Below are 19,942 nucleotides of genomic sequence, written 5' to 3'. Positions count from 1 at the left end.
TGCAAGTTTCCAAGTACAGGCAAACACACTGTCAAACACATTGTTTATTTGTATTAGTGGGAGAGTGGGCAACCCAGGGTTGTCAGGACAGACCTAAAAATACAGAACCTGATGGTCCACAAAGTCTGGATAAGAATAGCACTGCATAATTTTCAGAAGGGTGTATGTGGCATAACTGGGTGCAGAGCTGGGAATAGGGCTTGACTTTAAACACATCTTATCCCAGGTTCCTGTTTAAAAATCTCAAGGGCACAGACATCATTTGTCACCTAGATCAAAACAAAGTGCTCGGCACGTGTAGGGTTTAACCCTTTTACCCATGCTGTTGTTTTTAGCAGTCTGCGTTCTTTCAACAGTGTTTCAAATACTCTTATTTCTCAGTTGGCTTGTTCTTTTTGTTGACAATTTAGAGTAAACTTCCCTTTTAGTAAGAGGCAAGAGATTTTCAAACATCTGGCTGCAAAGCCAGAAAAAGTCTTGAGCCAGCAACAGAGGAGATAAAACTATTCCTTACACTTTTGCCTTAAAAATAAGTGCCCTTAATATGTTTTTGCACATATTTAAGCTCACTTGTACATTTTCAAGAACTCTGACCCCTCCTCAAAACTATGCAGTCTTTATTTTCTTTTCCGACTTACCTTCTAAACCATCTAGTAGCATAAAAGGGAAAGAAGTGATGCTGTATAATTGTTTCCTAAAGGATCTTTTTTGATAGGAACAACTAAAATACGTGTGCATGCATAGTTAAAAATGCATGTGCTCCTTTTGAAAGTAACACCTCTGGCTTTAATTCAGGAGGATAGTCTTCATGTTAAAATTAAAGGGCTGGGCCTTTCCTATCCTGCTTAGATAGCTAATGAGTCACTTTTCCTAGATCTTCAGTCTTTGCTTTCTGTAGTGTTAATTATGGGCTTGTGAGATTCCCGGTGCTTCCCCCGAAGCAAGGAAACGCTTTCACTGGTTATTCATTCCTACCGATATTTAAGACACGGACATCTGCATGTGTTGTACGGACTGCTCTACAGACGATGTCGAATGGTTAGCTCAGAGGTAGAGAGGTCTGTAGATCTTCGTGTGCGTGTGTTAGCTGAAAAACCCAAAGGGAAAGTAAGACTTTTTAACCTACTTTTTCCCCTTCCTTGCTGTTTTTCTGGAGTATGTCCACCAGACTCCTCTTCCTATCTCGCTGGTCCTGTTGTGTCTTGCTTCTCTTCCAGCATCTGTGTTGCCTCCCTTTTTCCATGTGGGACCGATAAGTGTCATGTACCTCTGCATGGCTCTTCAGAGCTGCCTCCAAAATTTCACCTGCGTTCCCATTTCTTCTGGCACGCTGCCTAATCTCTTCTGCTTGGTGTACCTTGTCACTCTGCCAGTCTCATGCCTGTGCTCAGGGTAGCCCGCGTGCACCGGCCAATACAAAAGGACATCCAGCTCTTACATCACACTAGTTTTAGACCTTTCTGTCACAGGAATAAGCCACAATTATAAGCACCGTGGTATAAAAATATCCTGTGTCCTGCAGCGTTACCCACTTAGAAACTGAGATGAGGTGCCCCATATAAAGATACAGCATGTAACAGAGCGTGCATGGATGCACTTGCACCCTGGCTTACTCCTTGGAGAAGGCTGTCCCCTCTGGCTCTGCTTTTGTTCATTCTTGAACTTGACCTTCCCTCTTGTGTTGGGATTTGTGTTGGGCTGAAAACTGGGCAGAACAGAGACGTTCGTGGTGTGTGTATTAATAAGAAAATATTGAAAGTATGGTAGGAACCAATAACAAAGGGTTTGTTTCCCTTCTAGGCATTAATTGATTGAACATGATGACTGTAGGGTGGAAAGGACTGCAAGATCCTGACATTTGCAACAACTGCAGAGCTGCAGACTTGTCTTGCTTTTCCACAGTACCTGAATTGTAATAAGGGAATGTTCATTTCTTTGCAATAAGTGATAGGACGAAAGGAAATGGCCTGAAGCTGTGCCAGGAGAGGTTTAGATTTGATATTGTGAAAAATCTCTTCACCAAGAGGGTTGTCAAGCATTGAAATGGGCTGCCCGGGGAAGTTCGTTGAGTCACCATCCCTGGAGGTATTTAAAAGACGTGTAGATGTGGTGTTTGGGGACGTAGTTTAGTGGTGGACGTGGTATGTTAGTTTTACAGTTGGACTCGATGATCTTAAAGGTCTTTTCCAACCTAAATGATTCCATGATTCTACGATTGACTGTGCAAGGCTTTTCCATCGGTCCAGAGCATGACAGTGGTGGACGGGCCTTTTCACCCAGCAGGAGGGCAATGAAGAGTTGACCCAAGTCCTCCTGGAAGGGCAGGGAGGGTGCAGAGGCTGCCTTGCTTCACAAGGGTGAATGGGCATCTGTACCCTTAAGGGTGTCTGTCTGGTCAAGGACCCTTTTTGGTACAAAAAGGGGTGTTGAGTAAAGGGGGGAAGCAACAAACAAAATGTACAGAGACACAAACCTGGACAGACAAGTCTAATGGAGGCAAAGACAAGAAACAAACTTCGCCAGCCACACTAATGGATGGGCTACTTATAACCTCCCTTAACAGTCACATAACATCGAAGATATCTCTGAGTTATGATTCCTTTTTAAGCTTAGCCTTGGATAACACACTTCCACCGTGTCCCCGGTATGGACCAAGCACTGCCAGAGCCTGACTTCGTCAGCTTCAGGACACTTCTAGAGGAAGTATCCATCAGACACATGTGAGCTTAATTAAAAATATCCATGATGTCAAGCAGATCTCATAATTTTCTTCATGCTAGTTGCATTAGGGCATCACTTTGTTTAAAGCTGGACATCAAATAATAGGGAAAGTTGTTCATTATATCACTCCTAGAATGCTAAAGTCTGTCTTACTTTATCTTTACGTTATTTATTTTCACAGCCTCAACCCAAAAGGCTTTTAATCATTTGCAATAGTAATCTTGGAGAGGAAAAATGGGATAGTGGTTTTAATCAATTATTCCTATTGTATCAAACCGGGAAATAAAATGCATAAGAAATTCTTACTTATTGTTTAATTGCCATTCATATCATCTCATGTTCTGTACGGGAGAAAGATATGTAGAATTGGAGTCTTCAGTTATGACTGTGGTGCCTGTCTCAATATTAGACATGAAATTATCTTATATTCATATGATTCATTGCTCAGCCTTCAACATATATAGTTGAAGATGTCAACTTCAGAAAAACCTAATAGGTTTCCTGAACAAAAAATAATTACAGCACTTTTCTTGAAATGCCAGGATTTCAAGACTTAAAATTAGTTATAAATCATATTCTATATTAATAATTTGGAACGTTTCGTTATTTAACGCTGGCAAATGCACTTCTTAGTGCCATTTTCATTCAGCTTATTGTCTTCTCTCTCTGCCTGTCTAGTCTTTATAAATGGAGATGGACTCACTTTGCTTTGACTGGGTGTGTGCGCTGGAGTAACACTCAACATCTGAAGGAGAATAGTAGATTCATCCATGCAACGGGCTGCGGTCATCCGCCTCCATTTAGTGTGAGACAGTGGGACTTTTCTTACAACGAAACACAACATGCTGAACTTGCATGTTGCTAGTTCTTATCCTTCAGAATGTATTGTTTTGTGTAGCAGCAGGTTGTCATCATCGTTATTAGATAATGTGTATTTTTACCGATGACTTAATTCTGGTAATTTCCTACGTTGTTTGTGGGCGGGCACTGCCATGGGGTCGTTTAGCAGGATGTGCCGCACAGGGTGATGTCTTCCCATTGGTTCTCACAGAATTACAAAAACTTTAAGTTTCAGTATCTCATAGGAGTTTTCATCTCTTGCCCATCATCTGCTCACTTCTTATATTACTAATATTCTTGCTTGGAAGAAAAGTCAGAAAAGATGCTGCCTGAACCTCAGCAAGGCGCGGTAGTCCAAATGAACACAAGAGAAGTAGTTGTGAAGCTACGTTGTTCCATTTGGTTTGGATGAGAATTTGCAGGATGTACCTACCTCTGTCACGTTTGGGATGTTTAGCAAAATGGGAAAGCAAAGTAAAAACTTTGTTGCCCATATCAGATGTTGTGAAACTTCATGTAATGCCGCTGCCTGTGTCTGCTTCAAGTACAGAATTACTGAGTAAGGAACTAGGAGAGCATTAGTCCTTGGCTTTCACTCCTCTGGTACCAGGCTGGGAACTTCTGTGAGGAGTAAATTAAAAAAAAGCCGCAAAACTGTGCAAAGCTGGAGGGTTTGTGTTTCTTCCCCTCCAAAGGTTTGGGCAGTGGGCCTGCTCTTTTCCAGTGCGCCTCTGTTGGGTGATACTGCAGAGAGAGAAGCAGACCAACTTTTCCTTTTTTGCCACAGTAAGGTTAGCTCCTTACTTACTAGTGCCCTGTGTAAATACAGCCAAGCACAAAAAGCTACTGAAAGTTTTCAGTCCCGTCCGTACAGTGATTTGTTTAGAAATGTCAAGAATCCAAGCCCTAGCAGCATTTCTGGTTAATACCTGCTTCTAATCTTTGAAACATTTGTTTTCTGGCAGAAGATAAATCACAGGAAATCATCTATTCTAAAGGCCTTCGGTTTATTTTTTATTGCTGGAAGATACATATATTTAAAAGCCAATGAGCATCTCCTCCTAGGAATGTACATATTGCCTTCATCTGTCTCCCTTTATGAGCCTGCTGCATGTTGACAAGTCCTATAGAATTATTTCCAGCCTGTTCGAATGTTTTTTCCCCTTATTCAACTGTAGGCACAATGACAAAGCAGAGTTGCAGTATAAAATGTATTTTGCTGGGAAACGACCGTGGTGAATTCGATGCCTTGCTGGTTACTTGCTGTATTTCAAGGCAGAAGAGCTATATTTGATCTTGGGGGTGGAAGAGAAAACCACGGTGTGCAGGCTGGTGGCTGCTCGGTCGCTAATTTGTTGGTAGATTTGGGGGAAAAAAAATAATCTGCGCTCTCTTTTTATTTTTTTAGGCCAGATATTAGCATGAATTATGGCGCTAGCTATTTCAACAAGAGTCAAATGGAAAATTTAACTCCTTGGAGAGTTCTGTGTAGTTCTGAGCCGTAACTAAGGCTTCTAACTGTCACCCTCCTGCAAATCATAATAGAGTAATAGGTAAAAAGCCACTGCTCCTTTAAATCAGTGTCACCAGTGACTCAGAATTTCTATTGATTTTTTTTTTATTATTCCTACCAACAGTTTCAATTAAGATTCAGCAGAACCACTCTGAGAAAACACTGTATGAAGTGCTTCATAATATTTTGGTTTAATACTGCTTTTTAAATTCCATTTAAGAAATAGGCATTTAAAAGCAATTATATCTGTAACGTCTTAAAACATTGGTCTAAAAGGCTAATATAATGCCCAGGTCATCGCTTTTGTTATAAATTTTTGTGTAAAATTACTAAAATATATAAATACATATTTCATCAACTTTTTTCAAACAACAGCTATACAAATTTAAAAAGTCAATTATATTCACCCAGACGTAATGCTTTCTGAATACGAGAGAATTATGGCATGAGTTTGAAAAAAAAACAAAAACCCACCCCATATTTTCCCTGCAAATAGTGTCTGTACCAACAAATCATCTAGACAAAATGATTACAGGCTATTTGTCTTTACCCTTTGTAACGCACTAAGCAAATTTCAGTGCTTCATCCACACATGAACCATTTGCTAATTTGGGGTATATACCACATTTGTCATGCCCTTTACCTGTGTTTGTGCATTCTGGGGAGGCTGACTCCAGATGCGCAGCAGCTGTTGTTCCACATGGGATTGTGTGACTATGTTCCGCATGGAAGCCCGGCGGAAGGAAGGCACCATGAGGCTCTGTCATTGTCCAGGAGATCTTGAAAACTGCAGAAAAAGAAATGAGAAGGACAGCCATTAGAGAAAAGAGCAAGATGCATGTGTAGAATAAATGCATATTAATAAAAAGGTTTGCCTCCTGAGTCACTGTGCTTCCCATGTAGATTTCCATATTGGCATGTGGCAACTGCTGCAATTGCTTGCGTTAAAAAGTAATGCCAGGGATGTAATATATTTTTAGTTTTCACTACAGCAATTTATCCACTAGGAATGGGGAAAAAAGCACTGTACTGTTAGCCAGTTTTCTAAAGACCATCTGAGATCTGTGGGTCATAATCTGGAAACCTTTGGCAAGAAACCTTGAAGCACAACAGGCATATCTCGGAAATTTTCTTCAGAGGCATGTACATTTGTAGCTGATGTATTTGTTAGTTGGTACATGTAGATCTTTCTGAAATCTGTCATTTCACAAACCAACTTAGATTTTCCATTTTCACTTGGTAGGCTTCCATCCCATTTCCTAAGCAGGCAAGAAGTTTTTCTTTGCTTTCAAGATTGTGTGGGGAACGTCACATGTTAAATGTAACTTCACTGCCAACAACCTTTGGAGGCCTCCGAGAAGTGCATTAGTTCTCCTACACATTTGGTTTTCTACTGGTTTGGAAATCAGCAGGTTAAAATAAAAAACCTGAAATGCATATCCCGCATGGCAAGTGAAAAGTGTTAAGAAATAAATTGCTGGTGTTCTTTTATGTAAAGAAGGATTAATTTATGGAAGCTGCACTGAAATGCGTGATGAAATTTCCTGTACTGTAATTTTAAAATGCCAGAACAGGAAGAGACTTTCAACACTGAGCGGTGCCCAAAGTTCATGACAGGCTCTAGGCTAAAGAGTTGTCAATAATTTGCACGCTTAAATATCTAATTTATTAAGAAGCTGGAGGGGGGTTGACATCACCATTCTAAAGCTTTTCCTTCTGAGAACGGTCTGAGGTGTTCAATCCGTATTTCCAGTGTTCTGGCATTTCATTATTGATGGACTGATGTTCTTTGGCTGTTTTCCTGAAAAAATGGAGGATATTGTAAATTTATATTGTGAAGAGTAATGAATATAAAGCCCGGTGCAAGAAGGATTTAATGCCACTGTTGAAAGCCTAGTGCTCCCCAAAAATGTGAGACCATCTGATGTGTTTTAATATTGTTAGGAACCTTGTCTCTGTCACTTACCTGTGCTGCAGCTGTAATGAGAAGGACTCTGGAACAACATCACAATTCAGATATCTAAATCTGGTCCACCTGAAGTTGGTGCAGTGGCCTTGGAGGGGAAAGGAGAGACAAGAATTCCCAGTTCATCTCCAGGAGCGCCTGTCTCATGAACAGGAGCAATATCGGTAAACAGGTTGAGCAAGGAATCTCCTTTACAGAAAGGAAAAATGTGAGAGGGGAGAAGTGAGATGAAAAATAGCTACAATGGGGGGGAGAGAGAACTGGAAAACCCCCCAGGTCAAAATAATTGGAAAAATGGTGAAGAACTGCAAGAGAAGATTAAAAAAAAAAGAAAAAGAAAAAGCGAAGCCAAGCTATTTAACAATAAAAAAGTCATTGAGACCAAAAAGAAAAAAATTAAAGCTATTAAGAAGTAGAGAAAAAGACAGATTTGGAAAAAAGATATTGATTTAGCTTTGGTCTATGCCTCTTTATGAAATGTGAGTTTAGAAGACCTTTGGTAACCAGATCAATAAAATCTTTAAAATCATTTAATTAGACTGAAGGCCAAAAGATAAACTCTTGTGATAAAAACTGCTACCTTTATTTGCCAGAAGAGGGGGGAAAGGTGTTCACTGCTCATTTACCTTCCAATTGATTTTCCTTCAAGCTAAGAAAAAACATGCTACCTTTGGACAGAGGGCGCATTGATGTACCTTCTCCTGATTTAGAACTGTAGAATACAAAACAATGGTCGTTTAAGGGTAATTAAAGCTATAGAACAAGTGACAAGTCTACAAAGATTCAAGAGGAAGCAAGTTTCTGTCTATCTGTGAGAGGAAACTTCCAGCAACTGCTGTGCAGCCATACTATCTGTGCAGGATGACTGGCTTTAGTTGCTACAACAAGGGAATTTATTTCTTAATTTAATGCTTACTTCAAATGTAATTCATTTAGGTTGTTCAGGTGTTAAATCAGAAGCATGCTGAATTTCAATTTAGCTTTTTGGGTGTACGTTATATTTTTACAAAAAGAAATCAGTGATCTCAAACACTCACAGTGTTTTTTAAAGTACTGGTTTATCGCTTTTGTGTTTTACGTTAATAAACACGTAGTTATTATTTGCATTAATGTCACCATGTTAATTTTTCTTTGGAACAAAGCAAACATCAGTGTACATTTATTGGGCTTTAAGACTTATATTGCATTTTGTGAAAACTGACTCTTCTGCGTATAAGATACACCTCTGGAAACAAAATAATGTCACTGATGATAACTTAGTTTTACATAAATATTAATTCTATGTACCATTAAGCTATTTTGTTTGAAAGGATGTTGTCCTGCACCTTTCTGAAGTTTGGTTTCCCACAGTTTCATTTCAAATAGTAATTCTTGAGCGTTAAACCTGAAGGAAATGGAGCACTCCTTCTACCCCATCATGTGTAAGCTTTAAGTTACAAAGGGATGAGCTTGACAAAATGTGTTCAACCTCTGACCGTCTCGGAGTCTTCCCCGAAGGGGACTGAAGGTCACCTTTCATTAACTCTATGACTGAGACTTGATTGTACATTGGTTTGAACCTGGGTGAATTTCTCTCTCTTCATTTTTTTAAAAGCACTCGTAAAACAGTTCTTTGTGCTTTGTTACTGTACTATAATGCCAAAAGAAAGGTCATGGAAATTTATATTTTTACATTAAGATATCTAAGAGAAGATCATGGAGTCTCGCCTTCATTGTGCTCTGGGAGTCAGCAAAGGTGGATTGAAAACTTTTTCAGCCCTCATCTGAGTAAGCTGGAGATTTTGGTTCATTTGGGTTGGGTTTCATCGTTTTTTAAGAGCACGGGCTTTTCTTCCACCTGAGCGCCAGGCTTTGGGAATTAAATTTGCGTTCAGGCATGGTTTTTAGTATCTTCCCATCATAGTTGCTTGGTTTTTAGCATTTCAGTATCTTCTGTAGCTCATACCATGTTGTAATAATCCACAGTGTCCTCCAGCAAAAATAAAACAGGAAGAACTTAATTCAGAAGCGCGTGTCTGTTTTGCCTTAAGATTTATTTGCAGATGACCTTTGATACGGTCTGGTTCATACCTGCAGATTTTTAGAATTCATTTTGAGTGTGTACTTGTCTGAACCTTTAATTAATTCCCTTCTTCTTTTCTTTTGCAGATTACAGATAGAAGAATCTTCTAAACCTGTAAGGCTATCACAGCAGCTGGACAAAGCCGTAACCACAAACTATAAACCGGTGGCTAATCATCAATATAATGTAAGTAGCTTTCAGTATTTTCCCTTATTCTCCTAGCCAGGAATCTGGCTCGGGACTCCAGAATCACTGTGCTGCTGTCCTGTAGCCGTTTCGCTTGCTGTTGGACGCTGCCTTTGGAAATGTTCCATGTTATCTGGTTTCTCCTTGATTTTGTCTTCTGGGGATCTTCTTTCTGTCTCAAGACCATCATCACCCTTGGGACTAAGATCTGTCAATTCTAACTCTCTCGTGTTACCTGATGGAGGGCAGACCACCTTTACACAAGGCTTTTCTAGTGTCTTTATTACATTCTTCCCCTAGTCTTTTTCTTTTTTTTAAATATAATTTTGAAATTTGGGGAGAAAAGGCAGTTTGGCCTTGTGCTATGAGATGTGGAAGCACTCCTTCAAGCCAAATAAAATATTGTATGGAGGTGGGTAAGAGACTTGAAAAGAATCATTAGTTTCCAGTCCTTTGCAGGAACCGACAACAAGTAGAAAAGAATAACAGCTGATAATTTTTCACAGTTTCATACCTTCATAGTACGTGTTATTTGCATCATTAGCTTTGTCAATATTACACCCACACTGCTGTTCCAGATCAGTTGATGTACATAAAAACCATAATGTCCTTTTTCTTGAAGATCCTCCTTGAGTAATTTGTATGTATGCATATATAATCGCTGTTACTGTTGAATGTGAGAAATGTTAAGTCATACTGAAAATGAGTCACTGTGTTAGTCATTTAAACTTTTACACTTTTTATTAAGATTTTATTTACATAAAACAAATGACAATATACTGGATGATATTTAAGCATTATTCTGAAAGGCAGTCTATTTCCACAGAACCAAAAATAATCGTTTCTCTCTCATGGGACTGTTTTGTAGCAGTTACTGTTCAAAGTCTGATCTATACATAGATGATCATACCAATATAACTATTTCAGCTAAGGGAATGACATTTAACCAAAATAGTCACACTAGTATATCCTGCGATGCAAATGCAATTTTATATGACTATATTGTTTTCTGATGCTACTGTTGTTCTCCTCCTTTAATCCTGGAATAAGCTACGGTGATGTACAGTGTCGGTTTTTAGTGGCATTCTGTGCCATTTCCCTGACACCAGCATGATTACAACAGTATGACTTTAACATGGAGACAGTCGTTGAATCTTTATCCCATTTGCAAACTGCTGTTGTCGTATCATTACAGAAATTTGAGTCTTGTGTGAGAATCAGGGCGTATAACCAGGATATAACCAGGCTTCTTAAAAGTTATGATGCTCTTGTGTCCTAATTACGATGTTTTTAGCGATTACGCAGCTGTCCATGCTAATGGAAATCCATTGGCAGTGTGTTTACTTTTCATGTCTGCCTTAAAAGTGTCCTGATGGGAAAAATCTAGTAGGACATACTGATACTTGAGTCACTCTTGGCCATGCCTTGACTTTAAAGGCCCAGGCCGACTACTTTCTACAACACCTTTCTTTTCCTTAAGTCTTTTATTAAAGTTTGGGTAAGATGGCTGAAAAGATACATGACTGGGTGAATATGTCCGTGAACTTTTTAAACATCTTGGTTAAATTTTTCTGGTGTTTTCAAGCAGCAGGTGCTTTCTTAAAACTTGCTGTATTGCTTTTAATCATATGACAGCCCTGTTGGGGACTTTTCACAAGAAAGAAGAAAAAAACTGTACAAACTAAGATGCATTCAGTCATATTCAGGGAAGTTTCTGAGAAAAGAATAAGCAGGAGTAAAATTTCCTTAAGTAAGGTATGATAGAATATTAAATGGAGCATAAGTGTGTCTGCTCCATGTACCCCTAAATGAACATATAACAGGAGGGAGGATGGAAATAAATTGTATGTGGATGGGAAATAGCAATAGCTTGTTTGAATACAAGGACAGGGAAAGTCTTTTTTTTTTCCCCAAGAAATTATATTAAACTCACATTTTTATTAGAAGAAATTGCAATTCCATTATGATATATGCTAGGGTTATAACTTTGCTTTTCTTCTCTGGGAAAGGGACCTTCAGTTTTTGTGTATCTGTAGATGATACGTATCTTAAAAAGGTTGCAATGTTAATGTTCTTGCAGCTGGAATCTTTCTGTGACTTCGTTATTTTTTGTAACACAGCAGAAAAGTTCTCTAGTGGTACTGGTTACCCCTTTGGAGGCTTCTTTATGGTCTTCCCTCTTCCCACTCTCCTGTACTGTAGAGGATGGTACCCGGGCTCCAGGGGATGGGAAAACCTTTAAGACTTCTTTCAAACATCTTCAGATGAAACTTCAGATTTAGTCTCACTTCTCTATCACCTTTGTATTAGCTGTCTACCGAAGCAGTGCAATACATCAGCTTCAGTATTAATGATACCTTCAAGAAGGCAATTTTGGCAGCTTTTCAGCAAGCTTAGCAACATGCTGGGAAGGTAAACAAAGAGAAATCGGTTTCTGTATGAAGTCGTGCAGGGATAAACTTGCAACTTCTGTAATCGGCAGCTTGTTCTAAAATCGTATTTTAATGCTTTTTAAATTTAAAACCACCATTTTAAATAAATTAATTAGTTTACAACGTACATGCATTCTGTAATATGACTCTCTAAAAGAGTTTCAGCCTACTGCATAAAGCATCCTGTTTGCAAAGAAAACAGGAAGGAAAAAGAATGAAAGGCTGCCTTGTAACTTGCTATGAGCAGCGTATTCACAAGACAAAAGGAAGAGAACAGCAACAGATACCATGCTTTTTTTTTTTTTAATAGCACTTCACAATGCGCTCCGTGTTTTTAGACAACAGTGGGAGCTGTTGCTGAAGTTGGAGGGAAATGCTGGAGTGTTGCTAATTAAAATGTGGGCAACTGGGATGCCAGCTGCAAATAACTTTCCAACAAAGGGGAGGTTTGATATTCAGTTTTCTATGCGAGTTGTTTTTATACATTAATGAATTAAGAATATTAGAATATTCACATTGCATTTGTATTGGGAATACAAACACTCTTCCTTGATTTACTTTAGCTCATCTGGAGAATGTAAAACAGAAGGGGAGAGTGTACCAAGGCGCTAAAATAATAGAGAAAGAAGAATGCTAAGCGTTACAATTTACTAGCCAAAAAAAAGGTTGTGCTTCGGTTAAAAAGACTACTTCATGTTATTTTCCAGGAGACTGCTATTCATATAATTAGGATTTTATACCCAGTCATGAAACAGTCCTGTCAGAGACCTAACATCAGTGAAGGTAATGATGAGAATTTCCTTATTGTTACTTTGTTCCTTTGTGTAGGAAGCATCAATTTTAAAGCGAGTAGGTTTTTTTCTCCACATGGAGAGAGTTGTAGCTAGTTGCTAGCTAAGCACATTTTCGCTGTGTGTCGTTTGAAGAGGTACAAATAGTACCGTGGATTTTTTATTGTTGTTCTCAGAGATTGTCTTGAGAGTCCTGGTAGCTTTTCCCATTACGCCCGTGTTACTTACCCGTTATTCCCGTAGCTCTGCCACGTACAGAAGGAATAACCTCAGTGCTTCGCTCTTCTTCTTGCTCCTTAAAAACAAAACAAAAACCAGAAAAGGAGGAGTTGGGTTTCTTCCGTCACTTCAGCTTGGCCTTCCACCTGAGGAGGTTGTAGTTTGTTTCTGGTTTTGTTTTTCTTGTTCAATTTGTTTTTGTTGTTTGGGGAGGTAGAAAATTGCAGGAGAGTTGGTAAGAACAGGCATAATAGCTGCTGCTGTGGTGCAGCCTGTAACTGCCTGTCTTTATCTTTCATACCCCATCTTTCAACTGATGTTTTTGAGTCAGAGAAAGGTTACTGACCTTAAAAACAAATATGTAGGTCTTTACGTTGAATAGTGACCTCAGATGTATGCAGGAACCCAGAACTCAGTCAAGCTTTGCAAATAGAGGTGCCTTTGCCTCTCCTACTCCTACCATCTTCTAGACTTGACTTCTAAAGTGTTGAAAAGATTTCTGGCAACAAATTAAGGATGGATAATCCATCTCCTCCTCTTACAAAATGTTAACATGTGCATATATGCAAAAAATTAATAAGTCCCCAGTCATAGTCTCCCATAAGCCAGTGTCTCAAATGCAGCAGGGCTGTATCAAAAAATCCAGTAGGATGTTCTTTACCAGTATCAGCCGTGACCTGATCAGCAACTGCACACAGAAACTGGAAAATTCTGTGGATCGCTGAGTCAAAAAAGGCTGAAACTCAGGCTCAAGAAAGCCCACTGCAGTTGATTGCAGTGGCTACTTAGAAAACTCTGCTTCCAGGGGAACATAGTGTCAGCATCTTAATTTTTGAAGAGGATCACATAAAGTTGTAGTTCCTGCTTTACTACTCATATGTGGAAGGAAATATTCAATATATCCTACAGGATGGTAATTCCCATGTTTGACTATGAAATACCAAAGAGAAAAAAATCTGGAGCAGTTTTCAGACAGGACCAAAAAAATATATGTTGTACCCAGCTAGATTAGGTTATTTTTAATAATGTTGGGGTGGCTGTTGTTGACTCATTTTCTTCTGAAAACACAGCGTAACATGGCGCTGTCTGCAACTTTGTGCCTGCCAGGTACTTTCTCCACCTTGGTTTCATTCCATGTAGAATGGTGATGCTGCCATACTTTGTGATGGTCGTACTCATTTGTTTATTTGAAGCGCTGTCAGTCTCAAGGGTGGGTTTGCCCTTAAAAAACAAAGCAGTTTTCAAATGTAAATAATATTAGAAAATAGAAATCAAAATTGTTCTTGTAGATGGAAATACGACTTCCAAAATATACAGTGTAATGGGATTCTGATCATAACAGGTGCTTTTCAATGCTAACATGAAATATCAGCTTTAGACTGTAGCCTGAGATGTGACATATTCATGTATTTTTTTAAGACCAAATGGACAACTGTCATACATAAAATGCATGTTCTAAACCCTGAATATTTCATTGTCCTCAGGATGCACCCGTGTCCTTGCAGCAAGTCCCTTCACCATTGCACTGAGTTAGGACATGACAGTGGTAGTCGAAGATTGCTCTGGAGACATGGTTTCTCTGTCAGGAAAAATACAAACGCATATAAATTAATATGAATTAAAATTAACATAATCATGTAAATTAAAAGCATTTTTAATGCCGCAAACTGACTAGTGTCAGATCAGATGAAGATAAGATGCAAAGAACTTGTTGGCAATCAAACAGGTAGCAGAAGAGACAAGCACTCTCACACATCCGCTGTTTCATCCTACATTTCATGCAGCAAAAGGACAGTTTTCTCCTACTTATCCTTTCTTTCAGTGCTTCGTACAGAAACCCTTGCTCACCTGCCAGACGTGGGGAGTGCTGTAGGTCATAGTAGACTTTCAGGTGAATGAGATTTTCCCTACTTCTCCAATACCTATATGACTATGTGAATATACCCAGTAGAGAACTGGCCAACTGCTTTGCTGGTGGAGTTGCAAAGCAGAACACACCCTGGCCATGCCGCTTGGTATTTTGGGTTTCTAGTTTTGAAGAGCATCGGCTGAGTAGACTTGTTCATATATACTTCAATGCCATTGCAGTTCTATTTCATGGGTTTACAACTAGATGCAGTCTACTTGCATTATACTGCGTAGTAAGACTATACTCATAGACAAACAGAAATCGAAGCCAAACAGAAATCGAAGCCACAGCAGGGCTTCCAAAGCTTACAATTAAAACCTTTTCAAGGTCAACAGAGGTTCCTAATGAATTGTCTGTTGTACTTTCAGAAGAAGCAAATGTTTTGACACACTATTGTTAATAGCAATGCCAATGTCCTAGATTTATGTTCCTACACTAGTTTCTGTGGCATGACCTACTGTAGATCATGGCAACCAAGACGATGTACTGTGAAGCTGTTTTACTTGATGCTACAGTTTGCAGTTGTTGCAAAGCTATCACAGTTTTGAAGATTTATTTTTTTTAACTACAGAAGCTAAAGAGTTAAATAATTACATCAAAGTGTATTAGTGGATAAAAATCAGTTGTGTGGGTTTGCGTGGAAAGGTTGTATCTTTTATAACACTAACATGCAGTTGGAAAAGCAGACAAGGATTTGGATGCCCAAGCCCATCTTAGGTTTTAAGCAGAAGCAACAGACTTTTAAGCTACGGGTTGGGAACAATTACTCTGCGTTCAGTGTAATGATCTACATCTGTTTCAGGATTTGAAAGAAAGAGTTGGCTGGACAGAAACCTGTGAGCAACAGCAAAGGTGGTAATAGTCTTTAGCCACTTTGGGACAGATACCAAGAGACAGGCTATTTTCACTCAGAGAGTAGGAGGGAGTTAGCTGGCAAGGAAACATAGGAAAAAATACATTGCACCATAAAACTAATCTCTTTTCTTAAAAATAAGATTTTTAATATCCAGTAGAACTGCGAATTTTCAATTTTAGGCATCTTCTCTGAAGGTCTTCCTTTCAAGGATCGGGTTTGAGACATCAGAGCAGAACAACTACTGTACAAAATTATCCCACTGGTAGCCAGGCACATGTCCCTTATTGATCATGTGCATCGCTTCTGCTGTACGTTGTGTCGCTTCGGATTCACCCGCGCAGTTTGCCTGAAAGCATTTGATCATTACAGGAATTAAATTACCTTCTGGGTCCCCTTTGTCAGTTCCAAGGAGCTCGATGGTTTTGTGTTATCAAGGGTGGTGTTGGGGGCGGATGGGGTGATGTGCTGGAAGGTGTTGCGGTTGGCGCTCAGCAGTGATTGGGGTTGGTTTGGGGTGGGCTGGTCTGTGCAAATCTTGCTTATGATGATGAACGTGAGAAAACGCAGGAAGTATTTTTAGAGATTGGTACCGATAAAAGTATCTGAAAAAAATACATGGTCATCTTGTGCAGATTATGGTAGCTAAATGCTTTTTCATACGCATTCTGAAATAGGATGATGTGCAGCAATGAGGGGCATCTACTTGCTCGGGTGGCTTTTTTTGGACTACTGTGAGTTTGTGTGTGCTACTCAGGTGGACATCCATGTCCTCGAAGCGTATCTTCACTTGGTGAAGATTGGTTTTATATTGATGAAGTGGTTGCCTTGAGTGTTGTTTCTGGAACAGATGAGGCCGTGTCCAAGGGCCATTTGAGCATCCTTTGGACAGGTGGTTGTTAAGACTGTGGATGTAGCCATGTTGGTCTGTGGAGTTTCCCAGACATGGTAATTTTTAGGTTGTTTAATATTTGTCATTGTACTTCAGAAGCTGACATCAACAGAGGTGGAGTGAAAATACCATCTCAGTTTGGATTCCTGTACTAATATTCATTCTGTCTCCAGATTTAGGGACATCATGCAGGCTCTGTTGCTGGGGTTTTTTACTGGTTAATGCAGAGACACATAGCTGAAAAGCTTATTGTGCTGAGGACAAAATGCTTAGTTTATGTTCATAAAAGAACATTTGAGTGCTCAAAAGAAAATTTTCCAGATGAAAAGCACTGAGTCATTGAACAGTGTTTTATTAAATAGAAGAGGTTTTTTATGTCTTAATGTTCAGCACTGAAAATTAGACAGCGTTACATATGAATGTCTTTAAAACATGTTTTGCATCTGGTAGATTGAATATGAGAAGAAGAAGAAAGAAGATGGAAAACGGGCTCGAGCTGATAAACAGCAAGTGTTGGACATGCTTTTTTCAGCCTTTGAGAAACATCAGTATTACAACATCAAAGACCTGGTGGACATAACCAAACAGCCAGTGGTATGTACTACTAGTCTTGTAATACAACCGTTTTCAGTCTTGTGTATATTTCACTCTTGTGTATATTTTCCATATCCAGAAAACAATTTAATATGTCCTATATGCCTTTGAAACAGCTCTCTGAATGTCTTTTACAACAAATTGAAATAATCAAGTTTTAAGTTCACCAGTGTAGGACCGTGTAGGATACCGAGCATTGCAGTGAGTACGCTTTTGCTTGGCAGAGGTGGCTTAAGTAACCTAAACGGTCTTTTTCTTATTTAGGTTCTCTTAAATACTAGAAACCAAATTCTGTAATGCTTTGATCCTCTTCCACGCTACTCCTTCCCTCAGTGAAGGTAATAGCCTAATTCTCTTGCAGTCGGCAGTAGAGGGCTTGTGTAAGTGGGTGGTCAGCCCTTCCCTCAGTCTCTAAACTTTATCCTGGCATAGCAGCAGGGGTTGCTGGTTTTCTATGGGTCTAGAAAATTGTTTTTCATGGAATTAGTATTAAACACACACATTATCCATGTTGGGAGCTCAGGCATCATGTCAGTACCCCCAAAATCACTTGATTTCCTTTACAAATAGAATAATTTTTAGCCTAGGAGTTCAGGAAGTTGATATTTGGGGTTTGTTTTGATTTATTTTTTTTTAAACACTGTTTTGATACACAAACAAGAAAAGCATGAAGACACGTGCTCACATGATGATCATGTTACCCTACAGTGTCTGCCAGCTTCTTTATCTATGAACCCGTTACTTTCCAGTTAACTTACCCTTCTTCCCCTGTTCAAGCTTTCCTTGAGCAGACCAGGCAGGAGTGGAGGTAGACAACGGCATGTGAAGTATCTTTGGTGCTTTTGATGTTTTTCACTGCTGCCTTCAAGATCTATCCTCAAAGCAGCTGCAGTTTTCAGAAAACTCAAAGGGACTTAATTATGTTTGAGACTAAGTGGAGCAACAATTTCAAAAGATGTTAGAGCTAAGGCAGAAGAAGGAACAGTAACAGCTGGATTATGGAAGAAATTATTCCTCTGTAAAAGAGGGGGGAAAATGGAGATGCTTACTAGTTTTACTCACTTGACATGGATTTGTATAGTACAAGGTGCGCAATCTGTTTGGTTAAGGAGCTGCACAAAGCTATCACCCAATTCAAATACATGTCAGTTCACGGTATTCTAGTACCTTGGAAGAAACTACTTGGATAATGTATTCCTGTCTTCTGTTCCATTCATTTATCTAATGAGTCAGCTCATTTTCTGTGTGGCAGAGAAGGTGTGTGGTTCATGGGAGCTGAGAAGGAGGAAGATACGGAAGGAGGGGCAAGAAAAAATTAAGATTTTTTTTTTTTGTAAGAGATGGGTGTGACAGTCACTATCTCGATCACTTTGAATGTAAGTAGATGCAGATTTATCCCGAATAACATGGCTTCAGCTAGAAATAGTCACCCGCAACTCCCACTTACGCCATGGAAGAACAAAAGTGTTCTTCCTCCTGTGACGTGATTTACCTCTTGTATGTACCTGTCTCTGCATCAGCTCAAAGGAGCCTAGAAAAACTGTGCTTCTGACACATTAAGCACCAACAGCTGGACCAGATTAATCCAATTTTTGCCTTAGTCGCTGCCCTAAGGATTAGATGTATAGGGTAGTTTTGTATTCTGTGTTTGCAAAATACCTCACATGAATACTTCTCTTACATTTAAAATAAATTTCTATGCCTGTCTATATACCTCTGCTGTCATTATATGCTCCTGAGTATATTCTGCCTGTAGTGTAGTGGATCTGTGCTGTGTGCTTTCATCTCAGCAAATCTAGCCTTTTTTTTTTTTTTCAGCTATTGTAGTAATGCAGATACATTAAAAGGAAATCATAAACTAAATTGACCCAACATCACATCTTATTTGGGCTATATCTTTGCATCTCTGTTTCTTATTCGAGTCTCTCTACTGATGGGTAAAAATCCCACAGGGCTCCTGAAAGTAGTCAAACCGTTAAATACTCTTCCCGAGTGGGTTGTGTGGTTTCACTTTTGAGCTGTGTGCAAGAGTTAGGAGTTTTGTGTTCGTTCCCAGCCGGGTGTTTTGCCCTAGGTGTTGCTGCCCTCCCAGCTTCCTCAAACAGGAGAAAATAAATGACCGGAATCCTCTTCCTTATGCCTGCCGTCATTCACTGGGTAGCCAGTATGGTGATAAATTCAAAACGGTCTTTCAGTACATCGTCTACCCCTCATCTAAAGCTATCATAATTTCCCATAGAATCATAGAATTGCCTAGGTTGGAAGGGACCTTTCAGATCATCAAGTCCAACCATCAACCTAACACTGACAAAACCCATCACTAAACCATATCTCTAAGCACCACGTCTACCCGTCTTTTAAACACCTCCAGGGATGGTGACTCAACCGCTTCCCCAGGCAGCCTGTGCCAATGCTTAATAACCCTGACAGTGTAAAGATTTTTCCTAATATCCAATCTAAACCTCCCCTGGCAGAACTTGAGGCCGTTTCCTCTTGTCCTATCGCCTGTTACTTGGGAGAAGAGACTGACCCCCACCTCTCTACAACCTCCTTTCAGGTAGCTGTAGAGAGCGATAAGGTCTCCCCTCAGCCTCCTTTTCTCCAGGCTGAACAACCCCAGCTCCCTCAGCCGCTCCTCATAAGACTTGTGCTCCAGACCCCTCACCAGCTTCGTTGCCCTTCTCTGGGTTCCCATTGAAGAATTCTGTAGGGAGTTGCCAACTCCCTTCAGATGGGCCCTACAGATGCCCTACAAAGGGCATCCATTTCCATTTAAAAATATTATCCCTTGGTTCCTGACACTCAGCTGGTATTCGCTCTGTTTGCGAGCATCCCTGGTGCTGCGGACTTCAGACTCTGGTGTGCAACTTTGGGGTTTTTTTCTGCAAATAAAGTATCTGTTCCTAATGCCCGCTGTGACTTTATTGTTCACAGAGCGGCTATACCTGACAAAAAAATGTAAAA

The 19,942-nt window shown here is 39.6% G+C and overlaps 1 protein-coding gene across 2 annotated transcripts in view; it reads left to right on the top strand.

Moving 5' to 3' along the window:
• Window positions 1-19,942, top strand: part of GTF2F2 (general transcription factor IIF subunit 2) — a 93,652-nt gene that overhangs the window by 68,424 nt on the left and 5,286 nt on the right. For both annotated transcript variants that reach the window (XM_063334722.1, XM_063334731.1), the window contains 2 exons: window positions 9,189-9,288; window positions 16,835-16,978. In XM_063334722.1, the coding sequence (XP_063190792.1) occupies window positions 9,189-9,288; window positions 16,835-16,978 (244 nt within the window). The remainder of the gene's footprint in view (window positions 1-9,188; window positions 9,289-16,834; window positions 16,979-19,942) is intronic.

This window comes from Chroicocephalus ridibundus, chromosome 1 (genome assembly GCF_963924245.1).
Source record: "Chroicocephalus ridibundus chromosome 1, bChrRid1.1, whole genome shotgun sequence".
NCBI classification, from domain to species: Eukaryota; Metazoa; Chordata; class Aves; order Charadriiformes; family Laridae; genus Chroicocephalus; species Chroicocephalus ridibundus.
This window is presented reverse-complemented; position numbering and strand designations above follow the sequence as displayed.